The 15,552-nt window shown below is 42.1% G+C and overlaps 1 protein-coding gene and 1 pseudogene across 1 annotated transcript in view; one reads left to right on the forward strand and one right to left on the reverse strand.

Moving 5' to 3' along the window:
• Positions 1-3,738: 3,738 nt before the first annotated feature.
• On the forward strand, positions 3,739-6,998 carry LOC121689336 (annotated as a pseudogene).
• A 3,403-nt stretch (positions 6,999-10,401) lies between these two features.
• ghra (growth hormone receptor a) overlaps positions 10,402-15,552 on the reverse strand; it is a 35,449-nt gene continuing 30,298 nt past the window's right edge. Inside the window, exons 8-9 of the mRNA XM_042069797.1 lie at positions 14,783-14,852; positions 10,402-14,334 (exon numbers count right to left, since the gene is read on the reverse strand). Of these exons, the coding sequence (XP_041925731.1) occupies positions 13,201-14,334; positions 14,783-14,852 (1,204 nt within the window). The 3' untranslated portion in view covers positions 10,402-13,200. The remainder of the gene's footprint in view (positions 14,335-14,782; positions 14,853-15,552) is intronic.

Raw genomic sequence — 15,552 nt, forward strand, 5'->3', positions numbered from 1 at the left:
CTGTTGATAAAGGTGTCAAAAATGAAACATATTGTGTGTGTAAGATAAATGAGGTGTGTTCAAGATAACTGAGGAAAGAGTAATCTCAAAAACAATAAACAAAAACAATAATCTTATGGGCAAAAAGAGTATAGCACCATTTAGATTTTAACTGCTTATTCCAGAATCCAATGCCACTGCTGGCCATGTCGGTGCCCTCAGCCAGTTGCTTTTTCAGATGATTATGATGTCGCACAGTTTGTGATGCGCATGGTGTGAGCATTAGACACTTTCCTTCTTTCTTTATATATATATATATATATATATATATATATATATATATATATATATATATATATATATATATATATATATATATATATATATATATATATATATATTTACTATAGTATTTATTTATTTTCATTAGGCTATTGATGGAATTGGCATTGTTGTTTATTATTGCTATTCTCTTAATGTAGTCTTACGAACTTTTATGCAGTGGAGAAAATGACAGCGCACGCCCAGCTAACAATTTATGATTCCCATATGGTTTTAGTTAAGTCTTTGGTTGCGGAACGTTCCTGAACGTTCCCTGAAGGTTAGGGTGCGTCCAAATTCACCCATTCTTCTCTGTTGAACTACTCGCAAAGTAGCCTACTCATCACACAGGCATCACATCACACAAAAGAGCTTTTTCTCAGCTTTTAAACAATGTCAGCAGCTAGTTGTTGTGGTACATGGTTGGTGAGAAAAGTAATTTTAAATTTAATCATATTATTCTACATACAGTTCTGTGTGAATCTCCCTACCCATTCACCTCGGTGGAATACTTCATGAACACTTCACTCAACACATGACAAACCACATAAACAGCAGACCTTACCGAATACAAAGGTGTAAAGCAGTCCCCTGTACAATTAGCCATTTCAGAGTAATCCAGTTTTGACATGCATGTCTCCAACTTTGGGCTTTAAGTTTCACAATTGTTATGTTCAATACATAATTTCATAACAGGCCAAATACAAAATAAATGTTACAAATATTGCCTAGATATCTGTAAATATTAAAATCAGAGAACAGCTGACTAAGAGTTTGTCAATGCAGCCTTAATGATCACAAAATGCTAAGCATGCATGTAGACTATTTCAGTTTCTTAAAGCTGCTGTGCTTAAATGGTTCAATACATGATTTCATAACAGGCCAAATAGAAAATAAATGTTAAATATAAATCTGTAAATATTAAAATCAGATGATTTACAGTTCTATGTAATATGTCGTGTTTCATGTTTTTGTAATGTTTCATACAGTGATGCAGGTCTACTGCTGTTAATAGGCTATAAACAACTTTGATCATTTTTATATAGCCTACTGTATAGTTAACTTTGGCTTCCAAGTCCAAGTGGCCTTGCCCCTAAAATTATGAAAATCAAAGCCTGGACCATAACCATAACCATAAAGGACAATAAAATACTAAGGAACAACACCTTTACAGTTTACTGTATCTCTATATATGGCTGCATTTGGGGAATAAAGCTGATGTGTAAGCAACTCTAACTATAGCCCAAACTGGTGCTAGTGTAATCCAGGCCTGGGAACTTCTTCTTTTGATTATCAGTTTCCCATCCAAAGAGCATCTCAAACCAGCTCAAACATACAGCTTTGACTCAAGAAAGCGCTCCTCTTCAAACTTTTTGTGGTGATACTCTGGAATTCATTCTCTTCCTTCAGTTTATTTTTTTGACTGTCAAATCAAAGTTTCAAGTTTGTGTTTACTCGTCAATGTGTGTGTGTGTGTGTGTGTGTGTGTGTGTGTGTGTGTGTGTGTGTGTGCGTGTGTGTGTGAGAGAGAGAGAGAGAGTGAGAGAGAGAAAGAGAGAGAGCGTGCGGCAGGCTTGTGTCTGCATGTATGTGCAAGTATGTCTGGGCCATTGCAAAATGAGGAGAGGTAAACTCACAATATAATAATCAGCAAGTTTGTAAGTTTTGCTGATCGGGCCCAGGTATATACATTCCAAAGAGTCAGTTACAGCGTCCTCTACAGGAACGGAATTTCATAAAATGTGTTGTGTATCCAGAGAATGTGGCCGTGATGCAGTATGCCAAGTTTGAAGCTCCACGACCACATCACAAGATACTGGCACAGACATATCTTGAAATAAGGAAATGTGTTTATTGAGTTCGTTTTGTGCTCTATATGCAAAAAACACACACTAAAAGGTGACAAGAGGCTATGGTGTGCGTGGTGTGATTTATTTAACCCCTGATAATGTCATAGACAGCACACATGGACAAACCTCTGCACACTACAGTAAAGCAACATGTTTTATATGATATAATTCTGTATGGGCATGCAGGACACATAAAGGGCATCTAAATTCAGCTCTGTTCCCAACAGCCACTGAGTGGTTTGCTCATTATTTTTCCAAATCACTTCTTCTTGTCCAACTAACATGAACTGACATTCAGTCTTCCTCTTACTATGCAGTTGGCACCATGCCTGATATATTAGTGTAAGCTGGTGGCTGAGTTTATTAGTGCAACAAATGTTGTGGATATTTGATTGTAACAGCCAATCAGCTCAACTGCTAGGACTGTGTACATACTGTATATAGGCCCAGCAAATACACAAGGGAAAGCTTTGCTGTGAGGAACAATTTTATGCATTTGACAAGTAGAGTAGAATTGTCATTTGACTTTTTTAAAACAGAATCGTCTTGCTCAACTAGGACTATGGTATTCTCTTCCCCCAACAGAACCCAGTGTTCTCTAGTGAAATATTAACTCTTGCTCAATTTACAGCATGTAACACAAATTAGGTCAGACTGCATGACATGGCATGTTCCTCTGAGCAAAGGCACTAACTGTTAAAACTGATGGGACTCTTCCTTGTTGCTATATAATAGTTAAGTGTTCCCACTGTTATTGTGCTGATGTCAATCAATTTATGGTATGAGCTATCTGTAACTGTCGGTCACTGTGTCCTTGGAGGTCAAATGCAGTCTAATCAGGTTAGAACATCACCCTGTTAAATTAGATGGGGATCATTTGGTCATGCGTTTTTGTAATAAATTCATTTAATGCCTGAAATTAGAGGGTTAAATGTATAGCCAATTTCTCATATTTGCTTAATCATAATTTCGGCAAAATGCTTAAAATGGGACTTAATATTTCTACATATTTCTGAATGTTGCTGTTAACATCAGCAATTGTAACTTTCCCTGCTGTTTGAGAAAATGCTGAGACTGCAAAGAAAGAAGTGCTGATGCAGGAGAAAATCTCAGGAGATAGCCTACCCATCTCCCTGCATGACTTTCTTATCAGTACAGGCTCTTACAAACAGCTGATCCTTGTGTGGTTTTCTCTGTGGTGTGTGTGACTTTGTATGACTGCAAAAGTGAACTCTTACATGCATGGAAGGCACCCATCTCTAATCAAATCCCATGAACAAACAGGATCGGAATACAATGTCTGCATGTGATGTCTGCACAGATTAGCACAGGGAAATTAAACGGAAAAGAGACAGAAAGTTGGTTTGTCTTACAATTGGGAATGAAATTACAAATAAATATGTATCACAGGTTGCAACTTTTTTTTCTGGCAAACTTTTTCCTGTTTTAATATTCTGTCATCTGTTACAGTTCAGGATGAATTCAGCCGTAAAAAAAAAAAAAAAGCAAGAAAATGTCTCCAGGTTGACCTTTGTCCCCGTTTCAGAGGAGAAAAACAACTGGAGTATAAATAGGGGGTGCTGCAGGGGAGTGGAATGTTTTTGAGGAGTTGTGTGGGAGAGATCAGGACTGGAGACCTGACTGTTTGACACAGTAAGTCAGTACAGCGTTCTTGTGTTCTGCTTTTCCTGTCCTTTTTGCTGGTCACAGTTCAGCACAGATGTTAGCATGAAGAAGATTAGATTAGGACAAATGCTGGATTGAGGGGGAAAAAACGACATAATTTAGTTTTAAGACTTGGATTTTGTTTGATCTGTCTGCATGTGTGCATGCCTGAGAAATATTATTTGGGTGTTTTCAGGAAGTTTGCTCATCGAAAGAAGCTGTGTACATCTAACAGCAATAAATAAAAGAGTTTATTTTTTCCAAATATTTTTTTTTTATTTTATGGTTTTACCTAAAAAATAAGTAGATAGATAGATATAGATTATGGCAAAAATTATTATCATTCTGACCAATTTTGTGTATCAGAGCAGTTTTGTGCACATCTAAAGTCTGATTAGAATGATGACTGTTGAATGATGCCTGTGCCAAGACAAACTACGCACTTATCTATGTGCATGTTCCTGCATGCCATTATGTTGCACAATCCCTTTCCTAAATCAAAACCATTTCATTTGTTGTTTACAAATTTTAGCACATTCAAATGCCAAACTGTTTCACCATTTCTAGTTCGTAGAGATGTGTTTGTAGAGATCAAGTATTGTTTTGCCTTCCTGCATGCTAAAATTATGCTGCAACCCTGCCCTAATCCCCACCACCCCCTCCCCACCTTCCTGTCTGTGTGTGTGTGTGTGTGTGTGTGTGTGTGTGTGTGTGTGTGTGTGTGTGTGTGTGTCCATCCAGGAGCACGACCAGAGAGAGTGGAGGCCATGTGGAAGGGGCTGGTCCTGGCACTGTCTCTCTGCCTGCTCCCTGGAAGCGGCGGAGAGACAGGCAGCTCAGGGGGCACCCGCTGCAAGCCGGCGCCTCGCTGGACGATCGGGGAGCTGGAGCCCATGAAGGAGTCCATGGGCAGGGTGACGGTGGTGGCGCTCTTTCAGGCCAGCTGATCTTTCTGCCTTGTGCAGGCGTCCAAGTATGTACTCATCAACTCACTCTACACAGTGGGCCCTAATTTGAAAGGTGGCAAAAGTGCAACGTCTTAAGTCTAACTAAAAGCTAATCTAATAGCTAAGCAAAATCTATTTGCTAATTTAAGACCACAGGCAAAATCTATTTACTAATTTAAGACCACAGGCAAAATCTAATGAGTCAGCTCAGTGCTCTCACATGCCACATCATGAAAGCTATGTTTACTGCACGAGGACTTTGCCTTGTTTTAAATAATGGCGCAGTATGTGTAAAAGCCAACCGTGTGGGTATTTGGTCTTAATGCCCCATGTGTAAAAGCCAACCGTGCGGGTATTTGGTCTTAAAGCTGCAGTTGGCAAGATTTTTTTGATCATATTCACTGAAACCGACACTATACTCTGACAGAACAACATAAATCAGCCGGTTTTAGAAAAAAACCTGCACTTCCACCTCCACCTAGAGCCTGTTATTTGTTTTGCAAAAATCTACAACTCCCGGTTCTTCGAGTCCAATCAGAGCAGGGCTGTGTGAGATCTGACTGTCAATCACAGTCTGGTGCAGTCTGGTGCGCACTGACGAGCACGAACTCGATGAGAGGGTGCTCGGTGGTAGTGGGGGAGGGGCATGAGAGTTATTCAAAAGTCCCCTCAATCTGTCAGATTTGCCAACTGCAGCTTTAATGCCCCATGTGTTTGCTTGGGCAGATTGGACGGGCTGCGCCTGAAGCTGGAGGAGCAGGGCCTGAGGAACATCTCCTACATGGTGGTGAATGACAAGGCAGAGCATGCACGCAGACTGCACAACAAGCTGGCGGAGCAGCTACCGGAACACATCCCCCTTTATGGCCAAAGTCCGTACGACCGGCAAGACGTTTGGAAGCTCCTAAATGGGGAAAAGGATGACTTCTTGATCTATGACAGGTTAGAACCACTTTGTTTTCAGATGTGCTTTTCATTGTGTGTGTGTGTGTGTGTGTGTGTGTGTGTGTGCGTGTGCGTGTGTGTGTATGTTTGTTGCTGTTTATTGCACACGGTGAGAATCAATGGGTAGTCAATTGCCAGATATACCTGTAAACTATTAATGGAAAGTACACTACAATATCTTACAATATCTAATGTTAACTTGAGTCTTTGCATGCAATATTTCATGTAATACTAATTTTGTTGTCTATTCTTCCTACAGATGTGGACTTCTTACACACCACGTATCCCTTCCATATTCTATACTGTCAACACCATACATTGAGCACGCAATAAGACAGACATACTGCAATTCGACCTGTGGAAAATGTTATTTGGAGGTAGATCCTGATGGTCGATTTTCAATTAATCTGTTAAATTGTTTATTAAATGGCTTCCAAGAATCAAGAAACAAATATGTCATGCTTATAGGTTATTTCTCGTCTTTGCAGAGTGAAGCAACACTAGACGAATGTGACCCTAGTTACAACCACAGTGTACCCAACAATGATCATGGCGCAGACCACGGCAGCCATCATGGTCACGGTCACAACCATGGCGTAGACCACGGCAGCCATCATGGTCACAGTCACAACCATGGCGCAGACCACGGCAGCCATCAAGGCCAAGGTCACACTCACGGTGAGCGTGGTGTAGCCCACGGGCATGACCACTCCCGCTGCCACGACCACGGTAAGCAGCAACAACAGCAGCAGCAGCGGCAGGAGCAGGTGCACCAGCACGACACCGTGGGCCAGCGGCGGCAACAGCACGTGCACCAGCTCTTCCAGCAGCGGGTGCAGCAGCACCAGCACCAGCACCCCCACCTCCTCCAGCAGGGTCAGGCTCAGGCTCAGGTCCCCATGGATCTGGGCCTGGAACAGGGGTTGGGTCAGGCTCAGGTCAGGCATGTTAGGGAGGTCAGGCAGGAGGAGGACCACAGACAGCCGTGAGCACAGAAGGTGCCCCGCTGAAAGTCCAAGCACAGCTGAGAGTGGTCCAACGCTCTGCAGGGCCCCTCCAGCTGATGCTGACACTGACGGCAGCTGCTGGACGCCGGCAACGGCGAGGGCCGCTGACACTGAAAAGAGGCTCTCCCGGCCTCCTGACAGTGACAGCTCGGCCTGGGGGCAGTGGGCGACCACCAGGCGGTCAAGGAGAACTGACAGTGACGCCGGGCGCCCCCCGCTGCCTGACAGCAGCAGCCCAGGTGAGCCTGAACCGAGACGGGCCCCTCCACCACCACCTGATTGTGACAGGGGGAGATCTAAGCAGACCGCCACACGGCTCTGTGACTGTCTCTCACTGGCGCTCAGTTTTAACATCTTTTGGAGGTGCTCCTCACGGCAGGTTCAGAAGGCTGGTACTATCTTACCAGGTAGTATTACCCAGACTATGAGGCCAACATCAGACCATATTGTGTCCTTTAAATGAAGGTTTTAAACCAATTCGGCAGTAACATAGCTTCCCTGTAATTTAGTTAAGATATAACTAGTGATTATTTCTTATATGTGGAAATATGGAAATTGGAATATGGATATGGTATATGGAAATTGGAATTCCCTATAAAGTACAATCAGGATATGGTCACATGCCATTTACATTTAAAAGGAAGTGGTAGCTAGCGACTTCATTTTAATGTAAGACTCAAAACCACCATCAAGCATTTAAAGATAAGCAGCCTTTGTTGCATTTAACCTCACAAGTAGTATAAATACAGAACTACATTTTTGAGTACACAAGGGTCTGGTGTTTCCCTCAGTCCTGGCTTTACAGAGGTATTATGTAGATATCATTTCACCCCCAAAATGCCCTTTGTTGCCATTATGAAGTCAGGTGCAGAAACTATGCTCTAGTGGTGCCTGTCCGATGCTATGCAATATAGAGTGGGGGAGAGGCGAGATCTCACATAAGACCTTCAGATCCAACTAAATAAAAGAGATGTGTTCAAATTAAAGTTAGTTGAATTCAGTTATCGGTGAGATGGAGATTAAATTTCGTGTTTTGATTGTAGGCTGAAGGGATGGGTTTTTTGCTAGTGCAAATGACTTACACTGATGGACCAAAGGAACAGCTATGTAGTAGCAATATCTAACAATAAGCAATATCTAAGGCGAATAATTCATTATTATGTAGAACATCACTTAAAAAGCACTATGTTAAATACTACATTGCACATACAAATTTCACAAATGTCACATTTTTATCCTTTTTCGAGTGATACAGTATATATGCAGACAATTGCTCACAGAAAGCACAACATTTTACAAACATGTAAAACTACAAAAAATACCCCAGTTTAAGTTTATAAGTAAGATGGAAAATGAGAGATGAAAAGGTTACCTGAAATGCAGGACAGGATCTTGTTCAGATGGACACATGTTGCATACTCTATGATGGTCTCCAGAAAAGACTTCTCTGGAGTACCTGATGCCTTGTATGGAAAATGTGAGAATGATGAATGTGGGAGTGTGACTGAAATGATTAAATGATGGACTGTGAAATAAAAACTTGACAGCAGAAATAAAATGAACTGGAATCAACTGACTCTTTGTCTTTTGTAAGAATACCCTTACAAAACAACTCCATGTCCAAAATATTGAATTTTCTGAAGTAAATTGCAGTCAAATGCAGTCAAATGCAGTATACTTCAATGTAGTTATTTCATGTCCAAATATTACATTTCCTGCATATGAACTACAAATAATTCCTCCAAAACTACAGTTTTGATACTTGATGTAGTAAAGATTGTTAGGCAAGGCTATTGGCTACATGAAATATGAGACAGACTTCACATGCACTGAATTTGTAGGGTGGGTGAATGACATAGTCCATACAAACTAGCACCTCTTAGTTCACACTGTAACTGTGACTTAGATAAGGTGGCTAAAAAGAGAATCCAGAATAATGAAAATCCAGTCAGAAAAAAACAGGGTAAGATATAGAAAATGCAGCTATAGGTCGCTTGATAGTATAGACTACAGTAAAACTTTTCACAGAGTGATACAGTCAGGTAGGCTTGATACAGTCAAGTAGGCTGATTTCCTGCATAATTGCTCTGGTTTACTGCATATGGACAACACACACACAAACAAAATCTAGATTAGGCCTAAGTAGCCAGGTGAGCATATATTGTTAAGTGCAAGATAGACTAAATGCTCAGACCATCTTGATGTGCCTGAGAGATGGGTGAAATGCTTTGAGGATAAACAACTACACATTGTGCTACTGGATCAGATGGAGATTATTAGGGTTGTTTTGATCATCCTCAGGTCCATACATGTGAGCTGGAATTATGTGTTATTGTCTTTCTGCCCTCCTAACACACAGTAGGCTACACTTATTTGGTAAAACTATCGTAAATCGTTACCGTTTGAGGCCTTGGCGGTGTTCTGAGAGGATGTCCGAGTAGGAACTGGCAATAAAATAGATGCTGAAAAAGCAAATAGTGTAGCCTACCGTATGAGAAGAAATGCTGTAGTTGCTGATGTACAGCAGCAGGTGGCGCTCAAAGGCTGCCTAATAATCTCCAACTTCCCCAATCAGTGCCCCTTAAATTGTTCCCAGGCGTTAGTTTATGTGTGAGCTAACATGGTCCCACAGGCTAGATAAAAGACAGCAAAACATTTCTGCCTTTAGTCTACAAAGACAGAAAATCCAGTTGATTTAAATAATAGGAATCTTCAAATGTGGACCTGTCATTATCATGCTTTAATTTAAAACAAAAGCCATGGCAATTATTTGGGCAAAAATAATAACCACTGGCAGGGGGAAAACAGTATGTACAGAAAGACCTTACACAATGATTGCATCATGAAAACTCCAAACCTTTGCTTTTTATCAAGTATCCAAAGCAACAAAAACATATCTGAATCATCATTTAGTTCACATGGGGGAAAAGGTCAACAAGCAAACCCGAGGCAATAAAAGGTGGTCAGGGTGGGCGGCTTGATGGGGAGTAATTGGCCCAAAGATTCAATACAGGCCAGCAGTGACTTATGGCCAATTACCTGCAATGTCCTTCCAGCACATCTGTGAGAGGCTGCCCCTCAGATTCAATCAACCCCACGCAGTGTTGCTAAGTACACAGGGTCTCCTAATTGCCCGATCTGCTTTCCGAGCCAGAGGGTCCTCCAAACGCCTCTGTACCCACTTAGCGAAAGCCCACAGATAACAGTCTGGCTGTGCTGCACACTTTATGGATCTGACACACTCTCAGCCCACTGACATCCCTGGGCTTATTTTTACTTGTTTAATGCACCACTCCCTACAAAACATCATGCCTTTTAAAGGCACACTTCACAATCACATGGCTGAACACTAAATAGACTGAGATGGACACTAGATGAGACTACCAATGGAAAACATATGCCTATTTCTTTTCTATTCATAAAGTACACGTATTTGAATATTAGCAATACAATGAAGTGTTAGTAGCGAACACCACTACCAAATGTTGCTTATCTATATTTTAAGATATGGCATAGATAAGATATGCTTATCAATATTTAAAAATATGACATATGGCTTTACCTGACAAAGTAAGCTGAAAGGATGTAAAATCCAACGTTTTTTTATTTTATTTTATTTAGTATGAAGGATTCGTGACTTACAAACATCTTACAAAACCTAAGCAGAAAGAAGAAGTGATGACCATGGAGGGTTATTCTAAACATGTTTATTCCAGACCATTTGCTGATGTAAAATATATTCATTATATAACTACATTTTTCATTGGCACATTCTTCCTTCAATATGACAGGTGACATATCACAGACGCTGGTACTCTTGCATCAAAAAGAGGAGTAAAACACTGAAGATAGGAAAGCTACAAATATATATTTTGTTTCAGGCTTTAAAAGCTGCTCCTGCGTCACAGTCTTTAAAGGTAAATGGCACGTAAATGACAAATGACTCAGGACTCTCCAAAATGCTGTTTAGAAAATATCGTAGTGTACTCTTATACATGACTGCAGTGGTCGGATGTTTACACTATATGGATACAATCACTATATTCCCATGTGTCCCTTCCACATGGCCAGTAAATCTGATCCTCTTCTAACATGTAAACAAGACTTAATTCTAAATGTTATTATTTCCTCTAGACATTTAGATATATATATATATATATATATATATTTTTTTTTTTTTTTCCTTCATATATTTTATGTACAGTAAAGGCATCTACACAACAGAGACGATAAACACAGGCAAGAGTGATATGAGCAGAAGTGCAGAAGTATACAGAAAGACACATCAAACGCACAGCCAGGCAAATAGTGCTCGGCTACGCATGAAATAATGATTCATTAAGACATCTGTTTTGACATTGACATGCTGGTTTGATCAGCAGTAAAAGCAGCAGTTCGTTTCAGGCTTGAAGTACACCAGTAAGGCAAGTTTGTTTAGCATGTAGTACATAGCATGGCACATTGCTCATCATGCTTGTGTTGTATATTTACAGCCATAAAATAATTCTACATGTACTGCCTATATTTGAATACAGGAGATAATAGAATGTAAACCCACAAACATTGTACCTAACCTTACTTCACTTACTTCCAATACTGTTATACTCTTGCTAGCTTATTTTTTGTGTGTACAAACTTCATATCTACAAACAACCTCTTCATTTTCAGCTATCTGCTAGCAGTTTTCCTTTTAGAAGAAAGTTTCACTTTTAGACTATAACCTAAACTCCATTTTTAGTTTGCATGTACAAATACACCACTAAACACAGTGCTGCATGTAACTGTGATCGGATCATATGTATAGCATTTGTATCTTTCCATTTATTGCATGCATTGGGTCTTTGTATTTGTGCACATATTGTAGCTTTATGTCAGATGCAACAGCACAGTTTTATCACGCACATCCAAGAATAATCCAGGTGCAGGATCGAAGATACGGTTACAAGACAAAGTGTCAGATGCAAGACACATTAAAAGAGCTCTCTCTCTCTCTCTCTCTCTCTCTCTCTTAGCATGGCGGGAAAAATATAATATTCATAAAACACAGGTAGAAAATAAATGTCAAACAAATCATATAAAACATAACACATTGGCACAACTTCCAGTTAGATCTTCCTTACAAGTATAGTGTAGGTTTATGCTAAACTTCCCATTTAAAAAACATTTCAGGACATGCTAATAATCATAGCTGTGTAATTGGAATAAGTATGTGTATGTTCACAGATAAACTGGCTTTGTATGCTACAAAAGGGGGCAAAGCAGATACAGTTGCATTTTTTTATATATATATAAAAATGTCACTCTTACCATTTTAGTTTTACAGTCCTAAAATCTGACCAAAGGGCAACTCTACTAATCGCTCTTTTGTATTTTCAAACACTAACTACTGCCATTTGCTCAAAAGTGCATCCACACAAATGATGTTTGTGCTTGCTCTGTGACAAAGTCCCAAATGTCAGTTTGCACAAAGGCCATAGCATTACCATGACATTCTCTTCCGATTAAGACACTAAGTTTCGGTATATAAAAACAATCATTTATGCATTATATGGTAATACTGAACATGAACATTTTTCACATGTTGAAAAATATGATTTGGATTTTCAATCCTCATAGCACATTAGTGTAACAAGGAACAGACATTCAATAGCAATGTAGCCATCAATTTCTTGCCAGACCATTAGCTTAATTAAGAAAACATGTTCATTTTGGCTTCCTCTTTGCAAACTCCATAGCTGTATTCCTTTATTTCTGAGAGGAACACCAATGTGCAATCGGCACTTGATGTATTTATGCATAAGGTCCTGTGTGGGGCATGTTTTTTGTTTGTATGTTCTCTATTGTGAAGTCCAGTTTCACAGATCCATCCCATAATGATGGGCGTAACTAGTGTTGTCAGATTCTCCATGTTGTTACCAGGCAGACTGAAACTCTGCTATCTATTACTATTGATGGACTGGATATGTGAATGAAATCCTCATTTATCTTCTAATTTTCATTGAGAGGCTGTGTCACCATCTCTTTGAATGACAAACCATCGATGCCCTTTGTGTCTACTAAAGGACACTTTGGCAATTTGTACGTTTGCCGTCCGTCTGGACTTTGCCATGTGTACCTGTGTTGGTGTGTACACTGTGTCTGCACGCACACTTTGCACTTTCTGGATTTAGTGGAACTGGGGTGTCGATTTTCCCAGGCATCAAATTTGACAGTCAAATATGTTTACCGACATGAGCCATGACTTGAGCACCACCATATCCCATTCAGCCAGACAAAACATCTACCTCTCTCTCTCTCTCTCTCTATCCCGTACTTTCCTCCAGCACTCGCTCCAAAATGACATTCCCGCAACTCTCCGAGACCTTTCATGTCACTGTCCCACCGATCTTTTGCGACTTTGGTTTGAAGCAATATTAAGGTAGATTGAGACTGCCTGCGGCCCAGTGTGTGGCTTCCTCCCCTCCCTTTCCCACGCACACCAGGAGCTCAGGGCATGAGGTTACCCAGCAGGTCTGGACTCAGGTAGCCCATGGGCATGACCGGCATGGCGGGGAGGTGTTTGCCGGAGTTCGGCGCGGGCTGTGGTTCGGAGGCGTTGAGCAGCAGGCTGTGTTGGGAGTCCACGTCCTGGACCACCGTGTAGTCGGACAAGGGGGCCATGGTCAGCACTGCTGGGTTGGTGTCGGGGAGCAGGTAGGGGCTCTGGTAGTCCCCGGGGGTGGATGGAGAGGCCGGACACGTGGTCGGGTCCCTCTGAGGCCCTCCGGCCGGTTCCTTGTCCAGAGGAGCAGGGGGTGGTGGAGGGTGTGGTGTGACCGTGTAGGAGCCAGGCGTCATCCCTGGCGGGGCTTCACCACTGACCTGCCAGGCGACGCACTCTGTGGCGTAACCGCCCTCTGGGTTGACCACCAGCAGCTGGAACTTGAGCACGTCCTCCTCGTCCTTCCTCTTCTTGGTCATCGTTTTCTCCTTGCCCTCTTCGATCCTCTCCCCGGCCTGCCCTTTCTCATTGGCCTTCTCGTCCTGGCTATTCTTCTTCTCCTCCTCCTTCTCTGACGTCGTGCTCTGCGTCAGGAGCGAGCCCGGTGAGAGCACCACGCCGCCCGCAGGGGTCACGTCGCTGACCTGGGCGTAGAAGTCCATGGTGGCCCAGTTCGGCCCGCAGCTGACCTGGGACTGCTGGTGGGTCTGCTGGGAGCCGGCTAAACTGCCCATGGCTGGGGTACCTGGGCCGGACGTGACGCCGGGGGTGGGGGAACCCGAACTGGTCATCACCTGAACCGGATCGTCTCCTCCACCGCAGCTACCCTCCCTGGCCTTGGTCGGGTCAGTTCGGGGGAGCAGGGCGGCCATCAGCACGGCCTCGGCGTCCATGGGCAGCTCAGGGTCGTAGCAGCTGGCTCGGCCCGAGTCGTCGTCCTTGAGGCTGAGCGTGTGCGACGAGCCCAGGCAGCCGCCGTGGCCAGCGTGACCGCCCAGCAGGTGCTGCGTGTCCGAGTTGCTGGCCTTGTCGTTGGGCTCGTCCACGTCCAGCTCGATGAACTCCACCCACGGCTCGTCGTAGAACTTGTACATGTGCTGGCTGCTCATGATGGAGTTGAGGTCGTCCAGTTTGCCTTTCTGCAGCAAGACGTGTCCATGATGGACGGCAGAAAGTGGACGTGGAGGTTTGTGAAAAGGGTTGGAATGAAAAGAGGGATGAGAGACAGAGAGAGGGAGAGAGAGAGAGAGAGAAAGGTCAATGGGAGAGAAGCATTCATTCCTTTATTCATTTCTGCTCCCAAATGCTGGTTCAGAGTGTCATTTTACTACAACTTCACTGCATAATTTCCATCTTAATACAGATATACGAACACAAACTGAACAGAAACATTCATTTTCAAATCACAGTCCACATTTGAAGAACTGGCTGTACCTTTTCTGCTCTATGTGTTTTATTTAGAAGCTAATTGATACAGTATGTGTAGATAATGGGTGCATAACTGACAGAGTTACCTCATCCAAACACATATCTACAATAGAGCCTGCAGACAAAAGATAGAGAAATAAGAGAAATAAGCTAATGTACCTTCAAAAGGTCAGAGTCAAGGCCTTTAATTTTAGGTGCTGGAACAGGAGGTAGCAAGATCACCATTAACCTGAGACACAGAAAAAAGGTGAGGTGAGTTTTCTTCAGACCCCGCAGGCATACAATCACACAGACATATTGTATGTCCAGTCTAAGGTAGCACAGACATACTATATGTCTAGTCTAAGGTAGCACAGACATACTGTATGTCCAGTCAAAAGTAGCACAGTCAAAGGTAGCACAGACATACTGTATGTCCAGTCAAAGGTAGCACAGTCAAAGGTAGCACAGACATACTGTATGTCCAGTCAAAGGTAGACTTTTAATCCATGATTTGGAAAACTGTTATTTGTATTTGAGTTCAAAAGCCAAACAAATGACACCCTGTAACTCACTATGGACCCTTTCAAGAGAGTTCCATTATCAGCATCATAGTTGACCCCACAAGACTTCCTTTTTAACATTCCATATGTTATCTTAATGCAGAGGAAGTAGATTGGGGCCCAAATAGAACGTTCAAGCATTGTTTTTGTTTTTATTGTTGAAAGGGTCTATATTAACAGTGAACAATAGGGGGGGGGGGGTTAAGTGTTATGTACATATAGCCAATAGTTCCTTTACTGGATGGGTGGAATACAAATAAATCTGGACTCAACCTCTGTTTTTGGTATCAGTCTCATCAACTTATAACCTGGGAATACCCATATGAACCATTAGCAAATTTGGGATTCGCTCTGCAAGTCCGCTTGGCCAAGAGGCCATTGACGGCC

This window comes from Alosa sapidissima, chromosome 18, assembly GCF_018492685.1.
Source record: "Alosa sapidissima isolate fAloSap1 chromosome 18, fAloSap1.pri, whole genome shotgun sequence".
In the NCBI taxonomy this organism is placed as follows: Eukaryota; Metazoa; Chordata; class Actinopteri; order Clupeiformes; family Clupeidae; genus Alosa; species Alosa sapidissima.